General features: G+C 39.5%; 1 protein-coding gene and 1 non-coding gene across 2 annotated transcripts; one reads left to right on the forward strand and one right to left on the reverse strand.

Moving 5' to 3' along the window:
- Positions 1–841: 841 nt before the first annotated feature.
- On the reverse strand, positions 842–948 carry LOC145103614 (small nucleolar RNA R71). Its single transcript, XR_013706696.1, has one exon. It is a non-coding gene; the product is annotated as a small nucleolar RNA R71 (small nucleolar RNA).
- A 904-nt stretch (positions 949–1,852) lies between these two features.
- Positions 1,853–4,856, forward strand: LOC145099422 (uncharacterized). The gene is made up of 2 exons (XM_079036996.1): positions 1,853–3,262; positions 4,257–4,856. Exons 1-2 carry the CDS (start codon positions 1,853–1,855, stop codon positions 4,854–4,856), a joined length of 2,010 nt encoding a protein of 669 aa, XP_078893122.1.
- Positions 4,857–23,227: the final 18,371 nt, after the last annotated feature.

The raw sequence follows: 23,227 nt of genomic DNA on the forward strand, positions 1-23,227 counted from the left end.
TTTTATCTATTTTAGAGCTTTATATAGTGAACTCGCCAAGTGCAGTCGACCCTACAAGGCGAGTCCACTGTTGTTTGGCAGTTTAATTTTTATTTTCGTTCTGTTTCATTTTTTGTTCTTTTTACGCGTTTTTCTTGTTTTTGGTTGCAGGATTTTCATGACCAGAGGATCCAACACTCCACTGGTTCACCCTTTTGAAGACCCAGAATCCGCGTTGAGGAAAAACAAAGGCAATGACGTTGAAAGCTCGAATACACCTAAGAAGTCACCTTTGTCTAGCTTGAAGATGGTTTTTGGGAAGAAGAAGAGCAAGAAACCAGGAGAGACTAGCAGTAGAAAGAGCGAAGAAAGTAAGTTAGAAGATATTGAAGACAATCCAAAAGAAGCCGAACTTGAATACAACTACGAAACCGAATACGAAGACGAAAGCGATCAAAAAGGAGACTTGGATAACACCGTGGCAAACATCGATGAAATTCCCATGGGCGAATGGAAGAAGAGGATACAAGATGATACCGGCTCGGGACTTGTGCAACCCGCAATTCCTGCAACTGCCACTTTTGAGCTTAAGGATCACATACTTGCTCAACTTAAAGAGATCCCCTTCTACGGAAAAGACCACGAAGATGCTTACAAACACTTGGATGAATTCAATGATGTAGCTGATTATTTTAATGTTCCAAACGTGCCTCGCGAAACTCAGCTGCTTCGCATGTTTCCGGTTACATTGATGGGTGCTGCAAAGGATTGGCTCAAGTCACTTCCCCCCGGATCCATCACTACATGGGCCAAGATGAAAGAAGAGTTTATTGATCAATTTTGCCCACCCTCCAAGATATCTAAGTTAAAGAAAGCCATAGTCAACTTTGAACAACAAGCTGGAGAGTCACTTTATGAGGCTTGGGAGAGGTACAAGAGTTTACTAAGGAATTGCCCTCATCATAATCTTAATAGTCAATAAGAAGTCTCCATTTTCTATGATGGAGTGAATGTTACAACAAGGAAATTACTTGACTCGCAAGGTCCACTCACAAAGAAAGCACCCCTAGTGATAAAGCAACTAATTGAAGAATTCCCTAAGCATTCTAGAGAATACCAAAACCCAAGGAATGATGTGACTAGGGGATCAGCTTATGCAGCTTTAGAAGATTTGTCAGCAGTCATGGCTATGTTGAAAACCATGGATAGGAGGATGGATAAAATGGATCAAACGATGCATGCTATTCGGGTGGGTTGTGAGAATTGCAATGGACCTCATCTTGCTAGAGATTGTGACTTGGACGAGAACGGGAATAAGAAGGTGCAAGTGTGCTACTCAAGTGCTGACAAATATGATGATGATTAGCGAAAACCCAAGAAAGAATGGCTTCCTTATGATGAGTACAAGAAGGCTAAGGAGGAGAAGTATAAACAAAAAGGAAGAGGTTTTTACCAAAAGGAGGAGCCGGTGCAAGAAAGAAAACCAAGTTTGGAGGAGATGCTTACTAAATTTGTAGCTGCTTCAGAAAAGAGACACAATGACCATGATACTGCAATACAAGAGACAAGAACAATACTTAGAAATCAACAAGCATCTATCCACAACATTGAGACGCAGCTGGGGCAACTTGCCCAACAAATTAATCAAAGATCACCGGGAGAACTTCCTAGTAAATCCGAAAACAACCCATGAGGCGCACATATAAATATCGTGACAACTAGAAGTGGGAAGATAATTACCCCTCTGGCCCCTATTTAGAATGAAGATCCCAAGAAGTTACAAAAGGAAAATGCAAAAAAACAGAGCCAAAATCAAGATCAGCTGAACCCATACCCTACTCGCCGAGTCCAGAATATGGACTCGACGAGTCCGATGCCTGATCAGAAAAGTCAGCCTCCATTTCCATATCCAGCCCGAGCTAAGCAAGAAAAGAAGGAAGAAGACTACCAGAAGTTTCTAGACCACGTAAAGGCTCATAAAATTAATATACCATTCATCGAAGTAGTTGCACAAATGATGAAATATGCTAAATTTTTCAAGGAGCTTCTAACCAATAGAAGGAACATAGAAGAAGTGAAGGAAGTAATTCTTAATGAGAATTTCTCAGTTGCCATGTTGAACAACTTACCAAAGAAGAAGGGTGACCCGGGAAGCTTAACATTGCCTTGCCAATTTGGGAATTTGGCCACCATTCATGCTTTGGCTGATTCGGGAGCAAGTGTAAATCTCATGCCATATTCATTTTTCAAGAAATTAGATCTCCCGGAGCCGAGGCTAATTCGAATGGCAATCCACTTAGCAAATAAAACGGTTACATTCCCAAGAGGAATATGTGAAGATCTATTAGTGAAGGTTGATAAGTTCGTTTTCCCCGCGGACTTTATAATTTTAGACATGGAAGCGGATCCTCAAGTCCCGATCATCCTTGGAAGACCTTTCCTTAACACAGCAAGCGCTATAGTTGACATGCGAGATTCAAAACTTACTCTACGGGTGGGAGATGAATCAGTCACTTTCGGGGTTGATCAAGCCATGAAGCATGCAAGGATTAGTGATGACACAACATTTTCTATTGATATGTTGGATGAATTGATGGATGAATGGAATAATGAAGAACCAAACAAGTCGACCAACACCTTTGATGAAGAACTTGATGCTGAAAGAGACCTACTGGAAATAGAGAGACTGCTGGAAGAAGCTGATTATAATGAATTAATAAAGACCACTAAACAGCCTACTCGTCGAGTAGCCACGACATACTCGCCGAGTCCATATGAAGAATCCAGAGATATCACGAATTATGCCCAGGAATCGACGAGTCCATTCAATGGACTCAACGTGTTCAGCATGCAGAACACAAAAACCGAGCTCAAGGAACTACCATATCACTTGGAGTACGCATTCCTTGAAGATGGTCAACAAAAACCTATTATAATGGCTTCTGACCTCTCCAACTCTGAAAAAGAAGAATTAGTCCATGTCCTAAAGAAGAGAAAGAGTGCCATTGCATGGAGTATCACCGATATCAAGGGAATAAGCCCCTCTTATTGCTCTCACAAGATCAACTTGGAAGAAGAAGCAAATCCGGTAATGCAACACCAAAGAAGATTGAACCTGAACATGCAAGAAGTGGTCAAGAAGGAAGTAGTCAAGCTTTTAGATGCAAGGATCAATTATTATATTTCTGACAGTCCATGGGCTAGTCCTGTTCAAGTGGTGCCCAAGAAAGGCGGGATGACGGTCATAACAAATGAGAAGAACGAGCTTATTTCGACCCGAACAGTAACCGGTTGGCGAGTGTGCATCGATTATCGAAAGCTAAACGATGCCACTCATAAAGACCATTTTCCTTTACCTTTTATTGATCAAATGCTTGAAAGATTGTCTGGCCATAGCTACTATTGTTTCTTAGACGGATTTTCGGGTTACTTCCAAATACCCATAGACCCAATTGACCAAGAAAAGACTACTTTCACTTGCCCGAGTGGAACTTTTTCCTATCGCCGCATGCCCTTTGGGTTATGCAATGCACCTGCGACATTTCAAAGGTGCATGACGGCCATATTCCACAACATGGTGGAAAAATTCAAGGAAGTATTTATGGACGATTTTTCTGTTTTTGGATCTTCCTTCCATAATTTTCTTGCTAACCTTGATTTAATGCTTGCAAGGTGTGAAAAAATCGATTTATTCCTCAATTTGGAAAATGCCACTTTATGGTTAAAGAGGGTACAGTCTTGGGCACAAGGTATCCAAATCGGGAATTGAGGTGGATCGGGCAAAAATAGATACAATTGCTAAATTACCTCCACCAACTAATGTAAAGGGAATTAGGAGTTTTTTAGGTCACGCGGATTTTTACAGCCGTTTCATAAAATAGTTTTCTAAAATAACTAGACCTCTAACACTATTACTTTTAAAAGATGCACCATTTAATTTCACTAAAGAGTGTCTAGAGGCCTTCGAATTTTTGAAAGAAAAATTAACTAATGCCCCGATCATTATTGCCCCGAATTGGAACCTACCTTTTGAAATAATGTGTGACGCGAGCGACTTTGCACTAGGAGCTGTACTTGGCCAAAGGGTTGATAAGCACTTTCGACCCATTTATTATGCAAGCAAGACTCTGAATTCGGCCCAAGAAAATTACACCACAACTGAAAAAGAATTATTAGCCGTGGTGTATGCTTTTGACAAATTCCGCCCTTATCTTGTTTTATCTAAAACCACTGTTTTTACTGACCACTCTGCTATTAAGTACTTGTTTGCCAAGTAGGATGCAAAGCCAAGATTGATACGTTGGGTCCTACTTCTACAAGAATTTGATATCGAGATACGCGATAAGAAGGGAATGAAGAATGTAGCTGCCGACCACTTATCAAGACTAGAAAATCCGCATTTGGAAGCATTGCAAGAAGATAAAATTGGAGATGACTTTTTGGACAAGTACATTTTAGTGACCACGGGGGAGGAGCCATGGTTTGCAGATATAGCTAATTACTTAGCTAGCAAGTATGTTCCAAAAGATTTTACCCGCCAACAAAAGAAGAAATTCTTTTCAGAAATAAAATACTACTTTTGGGACGAGCCATATCTTTTCCGAAGCTGCGCGGATGGGATCATAAGGAGATGTGTATTTGGGAATGAAAGCCGAGAAATTTTGGAGCATTGCCATAGCGGGCTCGCCGGTGGACATCTTGGAGCACATTACACAGATAAGAAGATATTTGATATTGGGTTTTATTGGCCCACAATTTTTAAAGATGCTACCCAATATGTCAAAGAGTGTGATGCATGCCAAAGAGCGGGAAACATATCATCCCGAAACGAGATGCCACAACATAGTATTCAAGTGTGTGAAGTGTTTGACGTATGAGGGATCAATTTCATGGGACCATTTCCAATGTCAAAAGGGAACAAATATATTTTTGTGGTGGTTGATTATGTATCCAAATGGGCGGAGGCACAAGCTTTACCAACTAATGATGCTCGGGTGGTGGTGCGCTTTCTAAAAAAGTTATTCTCAAGATTTGGAGTTCTTAAAGCTCTTATTAGTGACCGAGGCACTCACTTTGTCAATGATCAATTAGAAAAAGTGTTAAGGAAATATGGGGTAACCCATAAATTCTCTACATCTTACCATCCACAAACTAGTGGGCAAACTGAAGTGACAAATAGAGCATTAAAAAGAATTTTGGAGAGATCAGTGGGTAGCAATCGAAAGGAATGGTCGAATAGGTTAGATGATGCACTTTGGGCCTTCCGAATAGCTTTCAAAACACCTATTGGTACTACACCATATAGGCTAGTCTATGGGAAGCAATGTTGTTTACCGGTAGAAATAGAGCATAAAGCTTTTTGGGCTTTAAAAATGTGCAACTTTGATGTAGCTGAACTTAGAACCAACCGGTTGATGCAAATGAATGCTCTTGAAGAACTTAAGAATGAGGTTTACACTAGCTCGTTGATTTATAAAGAAAAAACCAAGAATTGGCATGACAAAAGAATCAAGGGTAATAAGGAGTTTCACGAAGGGTAAAAAGTGTTACTTTTTAATTCAAGGCTCAAACTCTTTCTAGGCAAGCTAAAGTCACGATGGGATGGTCCATTTATAGTGAAGAAAGTTTTTCCACATGGAGTTATCGAGTTATTGTCAAGAGATGGCACTCCTATCAAAGTTAATGGACATAGGGTGAAAAAATATGAAGAAGGAATCCCGAGGAATGAAGAACTTGAAGAAGGACTGTTGCTGGAAGACATGCCAGAAACATAGAGCAGGAAGGAGTCCAGCTAACGACTCCATAAAAAGAAGCGCTTCCGGGAGGCAACCCGAGTTTAGAGTTTGCATTTCTTTTCCCTTTATTTTTATTTTTTTTTCACTTTTAGGATCCGTTTTTTTAATCTTCTTCTGAAATTATGCTTAAAATGATTTCTTGAGGGCAAGCAATGCTCAAAGTGTGGGGTGGTGGCTTAAAAAATCGAGTTTTTTTCAAACTGAATGATGAACTCGCCGAGTTCATAAGGTACTCGGCGAGTATTTCTGAAATCCATGAAAAATCGCAAAATCGCGTCTCTTCTCGGCGAGTAGGTGTTCCTACTCGACGAGTCCAAGTATTAAATAGAATTTTTACAATCTGTAAATAAGGGTTTCTTTTACCCTACTCATTTTCACCAGCCGCCTCCCAAGCATACTCGCCGAGCATTTTGTTTTCTCTCAAGCAACTTCTTTGATTTCTTGTTGAATCTTCATCTACAAAGCCAAAGGTATGATTTTTCCTTCGTATTCTTGCTAAAGGTCACAACTTTAACAGTTTTTAGTGCTTATTTTGCTACAATACGGATTTGGGGGATTACTCCAATTCTAGGGTTTTGATTTTAGGATGAATTTGGAGAATTTGGAAAAAATTTCTTGCGAATTTATGCTTAAAGGACTTATAACAGCAAACCCCTGTGCAAATTTCTGTGTTTTGTTGACACAATCTGGACAGAGAGGAATCTTCACTCGCAGTTCATACTACTAGCCGAGTAGTTCATGAACTCGGCGAGTAGATGTCATGTTAGACCTATTATGGTTAATTTTAATTTTTTGGGTTTTGTTTGTTGTCGTTTTCTTGATGTTGTTCTGCAGAAATCATGTCCAGAAGAGGCCAGAGCTCTAGAGGAGGACGTTATGGAGACATTCCATGGCTTGCTTTTCCACGAATTACTTCAAGGTCTTCGCATGCTCGGGGGAAAAACAGATTGGAGGCGCTGAAACAGAAAGAGTTTCACCTTCCCAATGCAGTTAATTGGGATTGGTTGGGTGAAATTGGGTTGGAAGAAAAGTTGACACCTTATTTCGTGAAATCTTTTGAAGTGAGAGGAACAACAATAATCTGTGATGGGTGGTTGCAGCTTTTCAAAATACAAGAACCTGTATTTACAGAATTGTGTTGGGAATTCTTTGCTACCATCTCATTCCGGGGTGGTAGTGAATACTATAACCCAAATGTTATGACTTTTTGCCTTGGAGGGGAGCTGCGCCAGTGGAGCATAGCAGAACTTGCTTGGAGGGTAGGTCTTTATGATCAAAACGTCATTATGACGGAGGACTTTGAAACATTTTTGGAGCAATGTCACAAGGATCTTCCCGAGGAAGTCGTTGCCTCCACTTGGTTGAATAGTATTGCAAATCGGGTTTATATTCCATCTTCTGCTCAGGAAGGCCATATCCGTTCTCCGATCCATCGTCTCATCCACCGCCTCATTGCTAGCACCATCAACATGAGGAAGGATGATGACAAAGTTCTTACTCTAGACATTTTCTACTTGTGGAGCATAACCACCCCAGAAGTTTTTTGCAACTTGCCTTATTGTTTGGCAAAATATCTTGCGGATGGAGTGGTGAAGGAAAAGATTACCTCCAAAATTAATGGGGGTATGTTTGTTACAAGACTAGCAAGATTGTATGGGATTTTGGATACGCAAGAGGCAAGGGCATTAACAGTAATTTCTCCTCCTCCATTTAGCACTACATTATTCCGGAGGGCGAGGATTGTGGAAAAGTTTGGGGATTCATTTGCAATCCCACTTGAAGATGAGGTGATTGTTCCCGAGGAGCCAAGAAGAAGAGAATGAAGGGTGGAATAATGTGGAGTATAGGAGGTATTTGGATGATATTGGCCAAGGTGTTAACTATAATAATGAGTCATTGTGACATCCCCAAAATCACGGCCAGAAAAGACCGTTTTCATTTATGCTTTTTAAACATTTTCAGAGTAAATCTTTTTGATTTTAAAAGAGATGCGGAATTTGTTCCCAAAAACAAAACATGATAAAATAGATCTTTTATCAAAACATTTCATAAACAAATATAATTTCATTTCATAATAAAAATCGGGATGTCATGTTCCGATACAGATCATAAAGCATAAACCAAAACATTACAAGTCATTCAACAAATATATACATATTCAGACTTGTAAACAAAACAACTCGATGATTCATCCATCTTATGCCCTTGCGCCACTTCCTGTAATACAAATAAAACTGAGTGGGTCAGGCTTGGGAGCCTGGTGAGCATATAGGGTTTTCAACCCACAATAAATAATTATATTTAATTCACCAACCAACAATAACCCGATTACCCATTCCCTTTGTCCTCACTTTACGTCCCTAAAACAACATCTATTACAAGGGACCTAATCTAGGATTTTCATCGGGACGGACATTACCGCAAAGGGGATTCCTTAGCAATAAAGGTCCTAAAGGCAACCATGAGGGGGATAGAGTACACCGGTGAACACATCGTTCACAACACCTACAGGTTATGAGCCTGCTAGCGTTCCACAGGACTGTCTAGAAAGAGTCCGTGGTTGTTATCCATACTCCGCTGAATAACTAGATCAACAACAACTACAACGAGGCCTCTCATCTGTTTATCACACATCAACTATCTACCCATGTTCTACCCAAAATATTAGTAGATAAAAATATATATTTTTATACATAGTTTAAAACCTGTATAGCATTTTCATTCAATACATATTCCATATAACAGATGAGGCACACCCACATAACACGTATTTCATAGAAAATAAATCAGATCTATGAGATAGAAGAGAGCGAATATACATCCACACACATAACAACAAAATTATATACATAACACGTATTTCGTATAAAATACTTCGTATTTATGCGTTAGAGGAAAGTAACTACACACTCACTTGATCAGAAGATGATCAGACAGCACTACGGCTTGTAGAAGTAGTATTTCTCCACAGATCTGGAAGATCTTCACAAAAACCGGGCTTCTCGCGGGCAGAGCTTCGGCTCGGGAATCGCACTTCTCGGGATTCTCGGGGCTTCGGATCTTGATTCGGGGCTCGGTAATAATACCAGCGCTTCGGGGTATAAACGTAACGCAAATCGAGGCAAAAGATGAGAGAAAAAGGAAGGGTTTGTAAATGGAAGAAACTGGCTTCGCATCCCCTTTTATGGGGTTTGATCCTCGGGGTTACGCTGGGCGTAACTTCGGGGTACGCGGGGCGTACGCCTCGGATCGTCAGCGCTTACCTCATCGGAGGTACTCGAGTGCTGGGCTTCGTCATGCTTCTTTGTACGCTGGGCGTACAACAGTACGCTGGGCGTACTCCGGATGAGTCCGGTGACTCCTTCGGATAAACATCCGAATTAAGATTAAATAAATAAATATTAATTATTTAATAAACTTCAAAATTTCATATCATCTTCATACGAACTCCGTTTTCGATGTTCTTTATATCCCAGCGTAGGTGAGACTACGCTCTACAACTTTCGTTTAGACTCCGTCGGCTAATTTTGAATTTATTTTTATTATTTATTTTTAGTAGGCCGGGACAGGAAAACTTCGTTATAAATTCATAACTTCTTTATCCGACGTCCGTTCTCGCCTATCTTTATATCGCTTTACTATTATTAACGAGATCTTCAATTCTCGTTTAGATTGTTTCAACCAACAATCACTCGTTCTCGAATCGAGTATTCGGGCTGCATACTGCTAAGTCGAAACTTAGAAAAATCATAACTTCCTCATACGAAGTCAGATTTGGGCGTTCTCTTTATGCACGCTCTCGGTTTAATGAACTCTACGACTTTCATTTAGATCACAAAGGCTAAATATCTCTCTAACATAAATTTCACTTTTTACGTCATTCAGCGTTGCCGGTTCTGTCGCGAAACTTCGATAGGTCATAACTTCTTCGTTATAACTCGGATTTTGGCATTCTTTATATATTCGGAAACCTCATTTCGACCACTACAACTTTATGTAAAGATATCAGACTTATCTCAAACTTTAATTTTAAAGCTTATTTTATTCTTAATTAATCAAATCACATAATTAAGCAACTAAGCACAAAACACATAATACTCAAATAATACGCTTCTATTATTTCAAAACGGGTTACAAAGGTTAACCTAGACTATTATATAAACATTAATGACAAGCCCAGAAACATAGGCGTTACAATTCTCTCCACCTTAGAATGATTCCGTCCCCGGAATCACACATCAACAAACAATTGCGGGTAGCGACTCATCATGTCACTCTCCGTTTCCCAGGTGAGATTTGGTCCACTCATGGGTTTCCATCGGACAAGCACTAACTCGACCAACTTGCGTCATAACTTCTTAGTTTTTTGGTCAACGATTTCCTCTGGTTCTTCAGTTAACCTTTTTTTCTCATCGATTCTCAACTCCGAAAGTGGAATCATGTCGGGAAATTCTCCCTTGAACTTCCTCAAATAACACACATGAAAAGTGTTATGAATTCCATTCAGTTCTTCTGGTAGTTCGAGCTTGTAAGCTTGGTTCCCAACCCTCTGAAGAACTTTAAACGGTCCAATAAACCTTGGACTTAATTTTCCCCTTTTTCTAAATCTTATTAGTCCCTTCCACGGCGAGACTTTAAGCAAAACCGAATCTCCAACTTCAAAAGTCATCGGTTTTCGCTTTTTGTCAGCATAGCTCTTTTGACGATCCTGAGCGGTGAACATTCTCTCCCTAATTATTTTCAACTTTTCAGCAGTTTGATGAACCAACTCGGGTCCCATAAACTGCTTTTCCCCAGCCTCAAGCCAACAAGACGACGTACGACACTTCTTCCCGTACAAAGCTTGATAAGGTGCCATCTTTATGCTCGAGTGGAAACTATTATTATAGGAAAATTATACCAAAGGTAAATGTTCATCCCAATTACCTAGGAATTCCAGGGTACATGCTCTAAGCATATCTTCAAGTGTTTGTATTGTTCTTTCGCTCTGACCATCAGTCTGCGGATGGTAAGCTGTACTTAAACACAACTTGGTACCCATTTCCTCTTGTAGACTTTTCCAAAACCTCGAGGTGAAACGGCTGTCACGATCTGATACAATTGTTAACGGAACACCGTGAAGCCTCACAATTTCCTTCACGTAAGAACTCACAAGCTTTTCCATAGACCATTTCTCCTTGGCTGCTATGAAATGCACACTCTTAGTGAATCGATCAACGACCACCCAAATCATGTCGTGACCACTTTTCGTTCTGGGCATTTTAGTGACAAAATCCATAGCAATGTCTTCCCATTTACCCATAGGTACAGACAAAGGTTCTAAACTCCCGTATGGTTTCTGATGTTGTGTCTTGACTCTAGCACAAGTCACACACTCGGCCACATACTTTGCAACATCGAGCTTCATCGTCGGCCACCAGTAGTAGGGTTTCAGGTCCCTATACATTTTAGTACTACCAGGATGAATCGAGTACATGGTCTTGTGAGCTTCTTCCATCAAAAGATCTCTGACTCCTCCTGTCTTAGGTATCCAAATCCGATCTTAGAACACCTTCAGTCCATGACTGTTTATACTGAACACCAATGTTTTGCCCAAACGTTCCTCCTTTCGGTCATTCCTTTTCAGAAGCTTCCTCTTGAGCTTTATTTATACTTTCCACAATTGTCGAGACAACTTCAATTCTCCACGCTCTTGGCCTTTTCCTTTCAAGATTGACTTTCCGACTGAGAGCATCATCAACAACATTTGCTTTACCGGGGTGGTAAAGTATCTCACAGTCGTAGTCCTTGAGTAATTCTAGCCAGCGTCGTTGTCTCATATTCAATTCTTTCTGACTAAAGAGATATTGGAGACTCTTATGATCAGTGAATAGTTTGCACTTCGTGCCATAGAGGTAATGCCTCCATATTTTCAGAGCGAAAACTACCGTTGCCAACTCCAAATCATGAGTCGGGTAGTTCTTCTCATGCTCTTTCAACTATCGAGACGCATATGCGATCACCTTATCTCTTTGGGTCAAAACACAACCCAATCCAACCCCAGACGCATCGCTATAATCAGCGAAGTCTTCAACTCCATCGTGTAGAGATAGAATCGGTGCCTCACATAGCCTCTTCTTTAGCTTCTCGAATGCTTCTTTATGCTAATCTTTTCCAAGCATAAGTAACTCCTTTGTGGGTCAAAGTTGTTAATGGACTAGCGATTGAAGAAAAGCCCTCGATAAACCTTATGTAATAACCGGCTAATCCCAAAAAGCTTCGGATCTCCGTGGGACTCTTCGTTTGCTCCCACTTTGTCACAGCTTCAATCTTTGTTGGATCAACCATTATCCCTTCTTGGTTGACCATGTGACCCAAGAATTGGACTTCTCGAATCCAAAAATCACATTTGGAGAACTTAGCATACAGCTTCTCCTTTTTCAAGACTTCCAACACTTCTCGCAAGTGTCTACCATGCTCTTCTTGGCTCTTTGAATAAATCAGAATGTCGTCAATGAACACTATCACGGATTTATCAAGGAACGGATTACAAACCCTATTCATCAAATCCATGAATGTTGCCGGAGCATTGGTTAGTCCAAAAGACATAACAAAAACTCGTAGTGTCCATATCGTGTTCTGAATGCAGTCTTCTCTATATCCTGCTCTTTCACCTTTAGCTGATGATATCCTGACGTTAGGTCGATCTTTGAAAAATAACTGGAACCTTGTAGTTGATCGAACAGGTCATCAATCCTCGGGAATGGATATCTATTCTTTATCGTTGCCTTGTTCAGCTCTCTGTAATCGATGCACATCCTCATACTTCCATTTTTCTTCTTCACGAATAACACCGGAGCTCCCCAGGGTGATGAACTAGGTCTAATGAAACCTTTGTCCAACAATTCCTGAAGTTGCATCATCAGCTCCTTCATCTCCGTCGGTGCTATTTGGTAAGGTGCTTTTGCTATTGGCGTTGTTTCGGGCAACAAGTCTATACGGAATTCCACTTGTCGATCAGGCGGTAATCCAGGAAGATCTTCGGGAAATACTTCCGGATAATCACACACAACAGGAATACTCTGCATCACCTTCTTTTCCTTCTTAGCATCGATCACGAATGCTAAGTATGATGTACACCCCTTGGTCAAACATTTTCTGGCTTTCATTAGAAAAATGATTCCAGAATTTACTCTGCGTTTATCTCCATACACCATAAACGATTCCTTCCCAGGCGGGTTTACTTTGACTATCTTCTTTCTGCACAATATCTCGACGTCATTGGCGCTAAGCCAATCCATTCCCAAAACGATGTCGAAACCATTAAGTTCGATAGGCAATAATTCCTCGTGGAACTTATTCCCATTTAAATCAATTAAGATGTTTTTCATGCGATAGCTAACAGGTACAAACTTGCCACTAGCAACTTCGACTAATAAAGCATCATCTAGTCTAACAACAGCCAAAGCTAGTTTTGTACCAAATTCAGGCGATATAAAGGAGTAGTTGGCTCAAGAATCAAATAAAATTTGGGCAGGCAATTCGTTAATGAGAAAGGTACCTGAAGCGACATCAGCTTCATCTTTGGCAGCTTCCAGTGTCATCTGGAATGCTCTCCCTTTTGGCTTTGGCAGAATATTAGGTCTTGCTGCTTCCTTCTTCTTAGGGCAGTCCCTCGACATGTGACCCTCCTCACCGCAACCATAGCAAACTTTCTTGGTAAGTGTGCATTCGTTGGCATAGTGCCCTGGCTTTCCACACTTGAAGCATGTGGCCACCACTTCACACTTCCCATGATGCTTATTCTTACATTTTTCGCACCATTTCGCTTCACCTCCTCCACTTCCTCTCGAACCAGATTTCGAGAATTTACTTTTCTTGCTGGACCCTGAAGGTCCGTCAAATTTCCTCTTTTCACCAACCTCTACCCTTTCCAGACCCTTTTCCTTCTGCTGGGCCTCCACATTCTTAGCTGCTCGAACAGCTGTTTTTCAGAGTAGTTGCCATCTTGACTGTCGGACCAAAGTCGCCAGGCAGTCCATTAGCATACCTCTCGATCTTGGAGAGTTCTATTAGCACTAGGTATGGAAATAACTTCATTTTCTCAGTGAATGCAATAGCATAGCCATCTACACTCATCTTCCCCTTCTTCAAGTTTTGGAACTCATTGTTCAGATCAATCAGATCTATCTCTGAACAATACTACACCCTTAACTGTTCCAAGAACTCCTGCCATGACATTTTCAGGGCTTCTCCTCGTGGCATAGTATCTGCCAACAACTTCCACCAGCTCAAGACTCCAGTCTTCAGTTGTCTAACTGCAAAGACAGTCTTCTGTTTTTTGCTACAGTCGCAACTTTCAAATACCATCTCCATTTCGGAGATCCAATCCATAATTTCAACTGGCTTCGGGCTCCCAGAAAGACTTGGCGGCTTGGCGCCCAATAAATTCTTGTACATTCTCCCATCCTTGTTGTTTCTCCTTTCTGGATCGTTCCTTCGTTCTTCTTGAGTCCCAACAAGACTCACAATGCGACTATTGTTCCCTTCCTCCGATTGTTCGGGAATCAGTACGAGTTCCACAATAGGTATGATTGGTTCGTCCCTATTTCCATGCAACATCTGTCGCATTTCTTCCCTTTGTTCGGCTAACATAGCCCGAATTATGGCTTGCACTCCAGCCATGGTAATCTGTTCTGGTGCAGCAGCTTCAACAGCAACTGGTTCAATCACAGGTGGTTGGTTCCTATTTTCATTTGCGTTTCCAGCACCGCTTCTTGTTCTTGCCATTCTTGATCTATACACCGAATAAGGTGAAATTAGATCCTCATCCACGATAGATATTACAGTCTTCCATAACACTCTGAAATTTTCACATGTTAGTTCTAATATCGTAACCATACGCTTAGAATCCTATACACATAAGGCTTCCCGATCCGGTCGGTAACAGACCATAGATCCGAACAAATAATATCATATATGGCAACATATAACATTTAGCACATAAGGCATGTTAGGTAACTTTCCTAAAATAAACCAGTGCTCGTGTCTAAAACACTACAGACACACCGCAAAATCTTCACTTAGCATTTTAAGTTTAAGTCTAGAAATCCTACAAATTCCTAGTTCTCTTAAACTAATGCTCTGATACCAACTGTGACATCCCCAAAATCACGGCCAGAAAAGACCGTTTTCATTTATGCTTGTTATACATTTTCAGAGTAAATCTTTTTGATTTTAAAAGAGATGCGGAATTTGTTCCCAAAAACAAAACATGATAAAATAGATCTTTTATCAAAACATTTCATAAACAAATATAATTTCATTTCATAATAAAAATCGGGATGTCATGTTCCGATACAGATCATAAAGCATAAACCAAAACATTACAAGTCATTCAACAAATATATACATATTCAGACTTGTAAACAAAACAACTCGATGATTCATCCATCTTATGCCCTTGCGCCACTTCCTGTAATACAAATAAAACTGAGTGGGTCAGGCTTGGGAGCCTGGTGAGCATATAGGGTTTTCAACCCACAATAAATAATTATATTTAATTCACCAACCAACAATAACCCGATTACCCATTCCCTTTGTCCTCACTTTACGTCCCTAAAACAACATCTATTACAAGGGACCTAATCTAGGATTTTCATCGGGACGGACATTACCGCAAAGGGGATTCCTTAGCAATAAAGGTCCTAAAGGCAACCATGAGGGGGATAGAGTACACCGGTGAACACATCGTTCACAACACCTACAGGTTATGAGCCTGCTAGCGTTCCACAGGACTGTCTAGAAAGAGTCCGTGGTTGTTATCCATACTCCGCTGAATAACTAGATCAACAACAACTACAACGAGGCCTCTCATCTGTTTATCACACATCAACTATCTACCCATGTTCTACCCAACATATTAGTAGATAAAAATATATATTTTTATACATAGTTTAAAACCTGTATAGCATTTTCATTCAATACATATTCCATATAACAGATGAGGCACACCCACATAACACGTATTTCATAGAAAATAAATCAGATCTATGAGATAGAAGAGAGCGAATATACATCCACACACATAACAACAAAATTATATACATAACACGTATTTCGTATAAAATACTTCGTATTTATGCGTTAGAGGAAAGTAACTACACACTCACTTGATCAGAAGATGATCAGACAGCACTACGGCTTGTAGAAGTAGTATTTCTCCGCAGATCTGGAAGATCTTCACAAAAACCGGGCTTCTCGCGGGCAGAGCTTCGGCTCGGGAATCGCACTTCTCGGGATTCTCGGGGCTTCGAATCTTGCTTCCGGGCTCGGGAATTATACCGGGGCTTCGGGGTATAAACAGCACGCAAATCGAGGCAAAAGATGAGAGAAAAAGGAAGGGTTTGTAAATGGAAGAAGCTGGCTTCGCATCCCCTTTTATAGGGTCTGATCCTCGGGGTTACGCTGGGCGTAACTTCGGGGTACGCGGGGCGTACGCCTCGGATCGTCAGCGCTTACATAATCGGAAGTACTCAAGTGCTGGGCTTCGTCACGCTTCGCTCTACGCTGGGCGTACTCCGGATGAGTCCGGTGACTCCTTCGGATATACATCCGAATTAAGATTAAATAAATAAATATTAATTATTTAATAAACTTCAAAATTTCATATCTTCTTCATACGAACTCCGTTTTCGATGTTCTTTATATCCCCGCATAGGTGAGACTACGCTCTACAACTTTCTTTTAGACTCCGTCGGCTAATTTTGAATTTATTTTTATTATTTATTTTTAGTAGGCCGGGACAGGAAAACTTCGTTATAAATTCATAACTTCTTTATCCAACGTCCGTTCTCGCCTATCTTTATATCACTTTACTACTATTAACGAGATCTTCAATTCTCGTTTAAATTGTTTCAACCAACAATCACTCGATCTCGAATCGAGTATTCGGGCTGCATACTGCTAAGTCGAAACTTAGAAAAATCATAACTTCCTCATACGAAGTCAGATTTGGGCGTTCTCTTTATGCACGCTCTCGGTTTAACGAACTCTACGACTTTCGTTTAGATCACTAAGTCTAAATATCGCTCTAACGTAAATTTCACTTTTTACGTCATTCAGCGTTGCTGGTTCTGTCGCGAAACTTCGACAGGTCATAACTTCTTTGTTATAACTCGGATTTTGGCATTCTTTATATATTCGGAAACCTCATTTCCACCACTACAACTTTATGTAAAGATTACGGACTTATCTCATACTTTAATTTTAACTCTTATTTTATTCTTAATTAATGAAATCACATAATTAAGCAACTAAGCACAAAACACATAATACTCAATTAATACGCTTCTATTATTTCAAAACGGGTTACAAAGGTTAACCTAGACTATTATATCAACATTAATGACAAGCCCAGAAACACAGGCGTTACAGTCATTCACCTATCTCTTTCAACAAATGAACATTGCTCCAAGGCCCGGGCCCGGATATCCATACATCATGAGTTGGGAGGAGCGTATGCAAAGGAGAAACAACCAAGCAAGTGGAAGTGGAGCAGGAGGAGTGGAAATTGAAGAAGAAGCTTGAAATTTGTTTTTATTTGGAAGTGTTTATTTTTATTTTGTTTGATGTTGAACTTTGATGTACCCGAATATTAATTAGGACTTTGTTTGTTTTCTTTCACTTGTGGTTGTTTGTTTTTCAGGTTTGAAGATTAGGATGCATTTAGGAGTCTCATTGGTCAAGGCTAAAGTGAGGATTGGTTTAGATGAGAATGTGAAATGTTACATTTAAGGTTGAGTCCATTAGAAATAAGAGTGACAAAATGCGTTATTACTGAAGGAAATAGAAGAAGAGTCCCTGAAGTGTCCTGTTTCAGCACCTCAACCAAGGATAAACAGCAGGAAAATTAATTTTTGACTCAGCGTCCTACTTGCCTAGTGCACCTACGGTACTCGCTGAGTTTATGCGCAATTCCACAATTTTCTGTTGGGGGCCGATCTACTCGCCGAGTTCATGTTTGACTCGCCGAGTCCCTTAACATTCCACTCTCAAAATCTGTTTTGGGCACATTCACTGCAGCTCTTATCCATAGTTTCGTGGAGATTCATTCCTTGAAGATTTCTGAGAGCTTTGTCCTAAACATTTGGAGCTATTTAGATGTTTACCACACGCGACATGACACCCAAGGCATGGATGAGTTGTTCCCATGTCTAAAGTCATTCGAAGTAGGAGCTTAATTGAAGATGATCAGCCTCGCGACTGCTATTCCCGGGGAGTTTGTCCCAATTCCCTCAACAATTTATATTTTTCATTTTCATGCATAACATGCAATGGGGACATTGCATGAATTAAGTGTGGGGTAGGGGGTTGGCTACATTTTAGTTAACTTAGAATCCTAATTTAGGTTTATTTTTTTCAAAAATATTGCATAAAAAATTGCTTAGGACTTAACTAAGAAAATTTTGGTAAAAGTAATTAGGATTCCATGTTAGAATTATGTTGATGATTGCATGAGGACCCAAATATTTAGTTGATCCTATATACGTTCTAGTGCATTTGTGGCCTCCTTATTCTAGTGAAATCATGGGACAAAAACACGACCTTGCTTAGTTCGAAGTTGAGCGCCCCTGCTTAAGCATGTAGGGTTTTGAGTGAAAAAAAAGTGAGTTACATGTGAAAAAAAGAGAGAGGAAATTACAAGAAAAAGTTTGAAGAATTTTTGGAGCATCAAAGTCAAAGTATGAAGATCAAAATTCTGAAGATTCAAAAATTGAAGATACCCAAAAATCAAAGATCAAATTATCAAAGAAGTGAAGGACTCCAAAGAGCTCCATAGTGGTATCATAAATTGTAATTTTCTAGATTATGAATGGTTGGGTTGCTCAATCAAAAATACCTTGAGGTTAGGAAGTTTTCTGCGGATGGATTCGGAGGGATGCATAAAATAAGCATTGTTCGAAATAAGTGGGTGAATGTTTATGAGGATTGTGAGTATTTGGAGTATTGGGGGGTCTTTAGGAAAATTTTAGACACAAATGCATGTGTTGCGGTTTTGGCATAATGGTTGGGTTCAATTGGAATTGTCTTATGTGATTCTAGTGTGCTAAAATTCAGTTTTGCTTGGGGCCAAACAAAAGTCAAGTGTGGGGTATTTTGATATGTGCATACTTAGCCATATGTTTAGTATAGATTTTTATCAATTATTAGCTAATTATTTGCATAATATGGACAAAAGGTACTTAATAATGTCTAAATTATATTTTCAATCCAGAAGACATGCTTGGAAGCAAAAAGGAAGAAGGAGAAGCAATCAGAAGCTGGAGAATGAAGAAAGAAGAGAAAACCTGGAGCTGCTCGACGAGTTCCAAAGAATATTCACGAAGTAATGTCCAGAATCCTTGCCGTACACGAATTTCTCAAAGGAACTCGGCGAGTTGGATACCTACTCGCCGAGTTGCCCCTGTTTTGACATAAGTATAAATTGAGGATCTAATGCCGAATTGGGGACTTTTTTGGCTGCTCTGGAGAATAATTTGCGAATGAGGAAACCCTTGGAGACCTGAAGAACCCTAATATTCGATCTTTAGAAGACTCAAGGCGAATTAGGTTAAATTTTCCACTTAATCTTAGAAGTGAATCATGTCTAGATCAACTAATTTTTTTTAGCTTCTCTTGCACTGTAATCATGAGCTGAATTTTCGTAGTTTCTGTTTAGGAAAAACCAAATTAATCCTATGGTTTGATTCATACTTTGATTGATTGATTATTGGTGATTTTATTAAATTAAGTTTGTTAAAGACCCTTATGCATTAACCATAACTATTTTCTGTTAATTGGAAGACAATTAGGCTGCATGAACATCTCTTAATTGTTAACCTCATTTGATTTTTGTGAACACTTCATTATATGCCTAGGATTAGTGAATATGAAACTAGGATTAATTAGATAATGGGTAAATTAATGTGTGAGCTTGTTTGAGAAACCAACAAACAAGAGGTTGGTTGAATTACTAATTTGATTAACCAATTACAAATCTTATTTAATCCAAATAATTGAACTAGGGAATTAATTAGTTTAAACACTTGGCCACTGGTTGAATTGATTAATTTTCTAAGGGTTGGTAATAGCGAATGCGAATCTAATCGCTATAGTTTGTAACCAATAACAATTTATTTATTACTTTATCATAAAATTAACCATAGGAGTGAATTGCTTGGACCTAAACAGAAACCCTTTTATTAAATTTGGTGAATTTTTACTTGCTTTAGTTGATTAGTTAATTACGTGTTAGATGGTGTGTTTAAGTTTCTAGTCTTGTAAAACTAGAGAAAAATCTTTACTTTTATTACTTGTTTAGTTAAAATTAGTTATTAGTTTCATTTCCGTTCCCTGAGTTCGACATCCTACTTATTCAACTATACCACTAAAAGACAGGTTCACTGCCTTTGTGTGCTAAATCTATATTTTTAAAGTAGGAATAAAACCAGTACATTTTACACACATCACGGCCCGTGTAAGAATCCACACAGCCCGCATGGATTCCTGCAGGGGCAATTTCGGGATTTCATTTGGAGCTCTATATTGTGAAGGTTGGTGTACCTCTTCGGCCTTATCTTTTACATCCGGTTTGGAGGCATTCTCTCTCGAGTTTTGCAGCACTTTGAAGGCCAAGAACCCTCAAGAACTTCATCATTTAACCTCTTGATTCTTGTTAAATGTTTAGTGCAATCTTCACTAACGTTGTTTTCTTAAGTTTAGCCATGCTTGGCTAGACTAATTGTGGTTGACTTTGGTGGAATCCTTTGACCAATTGTTGAATGTTGAAGATTCCATGAACTTGTGTTTGAATCTTTATGAAAATGTTTTGTGTTTTAACATCTTATCACTACTTGTATGTTTTTATTCATGAGTTTAAATGTGTTTGTGGTGATTGGTTGGCTAATTTCTTGATTAAGTAAAAGATCTTCAAATTAGCAAGCGACAAGTGATTTTTGTGTTAGTTTTACTTCTCATAATCATAAAAACATTTTCTCCAACATGGTAGTGGAAGCTTTTGACTCTTCTTGGATTTGGTGACCTTTTAGCTCTTAATGCTAGTTGACTTTCACTAATTACATGCTTAATGGAAATTGTGACTTTGACTAAGAAAGTTGTTATGAGCTTCTCTAACCATTTTAACAACTAAGAAAAGTCTAGGTAATCTCAAGCTTCTTGGATTACTATAAACATATTAAGGATTTAAAACAAGTATTGCACCATTAGATTCTAATGATATGTTCATCAAAAAGTCAAAGTGAGGAAACCTCAAGTCAACCATCTTTCTCCTATTGATTTTACATCAATCTCTCGTTTTTGTCGAAATTGTTTATTTAAATCTTAGTTTAGTTTTAGTTTATTTTAAGTATTTCAAAACACCAAAACCCCTCATTTTTTTTAATTGTTATTTAACAAATATTTTTACAAAGAGATTTTCATTGAGTAACAAATTGAACCAATCCCCATGGATTCGACCCCTTTACCACTATACACTATTTTAGTGTAAAAGATTTAGGGTTATTAATTTTGTTGGCCTCGACAACCACCAAATTTTGGCGTCGTTGTCGGGGATTGGTTTATTTTTAATCAATTTGTTTCTCTATGCCCATATCTCAACATATAGGTGCTTTGATTTATAACCCGTAAATTGAATAAGAAGTAAGGTGTTTAGCGAAGGAAAAGAGAGTACTACGTGGTCAAACTTCTAATCTTCACGGGGATCCGGAGGTTGAACCTGCTTCATCAAGTGATACAGAACCCAATTCTAGTCCCACCCCTCGCCAAGAAATTCCTAAAACACCACCTCTACAACAAAATCCACCCATTATTGAACCAATTGCAATGGGGGACGGAGGAGAAGCTGCCAAAAGAACTTTGAGGCAAATGATGGAAACCGATGTTACACAAACTCCAACCGGTATCAATTACTCGGTTTTGGAAGGAGGTACGGAATTGAAGTCAAGTTTAGTTCATCACCTTCTAACTTTTCATGGATTAGAGAATGAAGACCCCCATAAACACTTGAAGATGTTCCATATTATTTGCACTAGTATGAAGCCACAAGGGTCAACCGATGACCAAATCAAGCTAAGGGCATTCCCCTTTTCATTGGCCGATAGAGCAAATGATTGGTTATTCTATCTTCCCCCGGGGGTTAATCAACTCATGGACCAACATCGCAAGAGCTATTCTTGACAAGTTCTATCTCACTTCAAGAGTCTCAAGTCTTAGAAATGAGATTTGTGGAATCCGCCAAGGTCAAAATGTGACTTTTCATGATTATTGGGAGAGGTTCAACAACTTGTGCTATAGTTGCCCACAACATCAAATTCCAGAACAACTCATCATCCAACACTTCTATGAGGGATTGTTGCTAATGGAGAGAAGACTTGTTGATGCCTCAAGTGGTGGTGATGTATTTGGTAAAACTCCACAACAAACAAGTTAACTCTTCAACACCATAGCCGCGAATTCCCAACACTTTGGCCCACGCCAATTCATGAAAAGGGACACAAAACACAAAGTCAATGAAGTGGGACCATCAAGCCTTGAGTCTCAAATCAAAGATCTAACCTTCGTTGTCCAAAAGCTAGCCATGGGACAAACTCCACAAGTGATGGTTTGTGGAATATATGCAACAATGGGACATCCTACGGATATGTGTCCCATTCTTCAAGAAGATACGGAAATTGTGAATACCACAGGAGAGTTCCAAAACTACCACAACAAGTCATCCGGTTGCCAAAATGCTTACATTTCAAGCTGGAAGCCAAATCCCGACATGAACTAAAAACCAAGACTATTGCCTCAAAATGCATTGGTTAAACCTTCCTATCCACCACCATAACCTCATTACCAACATCCACAACCACACTATCAACCCAAACCGAACCCTCCACATCATCATCAACAACCTCCTCAATCCCAACCAAGTAGTTCCGGAATGTCTCTTGAAGACATTATCAAATCCCTAGCCACTAGTACCCAACAATTCCAAAAGGAGACAAGGACTAGTATCTCCAACCTTGAAGCAAAAATAGGAGATATAGTTACATCTATAATTAAGTTGCAGTCTTGTGGGAAATTGCCTTCTCAAACCTAAAAGAACCCAAATGTCAATGTGGTGATCTTGAGAAGTGGCAAACAAGCCGGAGAAGGTAGTTCAAAGAAGAAGTGAAGGGAAGAAGAGGAAGAAATAGAAGTCATTCCAATTAAAGAAACTATAGTCAAGAACGATGCACAAGCCGGAGTTCCAAAGAAGACTATTCCCCTCGTAACACCCATAACCACTCAACCACCATTCCCCTCCCGACTTGCGACGTCGAAAAAGAACATGGAGGAGAAAGAGATTTTGGACACCTTTCAAAAGGTGGAAGTAAACATCGCTCTACTTGATGCAATCAAGCAAATCCCTAGATATGCAAAGTTTTTGA

This window comes from Lactuca serriola, chromosome 4, assembly GCF_051521515.1.
Source record: "Lactuca serriola cultivar US96UC23 chromosome 4, Lser_US96UC23_V15, whole genome shotgun sequence".
NCBI lineage: Eukaryota > Viridiplantae > Streptophyta > Magnoliopsida > Asterales > Asteraceae > Lactuca > Lactuca serriola.

Excerpts from the sequence above, each read along its gene's own strand:
- LOC145099422 (XM_079036996.1), top strand. The coding sequence starts at position 1,853 with ATGCCTGATCAGAAAAGTCAGCCTCCATTTCCATATCCAGCCCGAGCT. Across the intron at positions 3,263-4,256 it reads AGCTTATTTCGACCCGAACA|GATGCAAAGCCAAGATTGAT; the intron begins GTAACCGGTTGG and ends TTTGCCAAGTAG.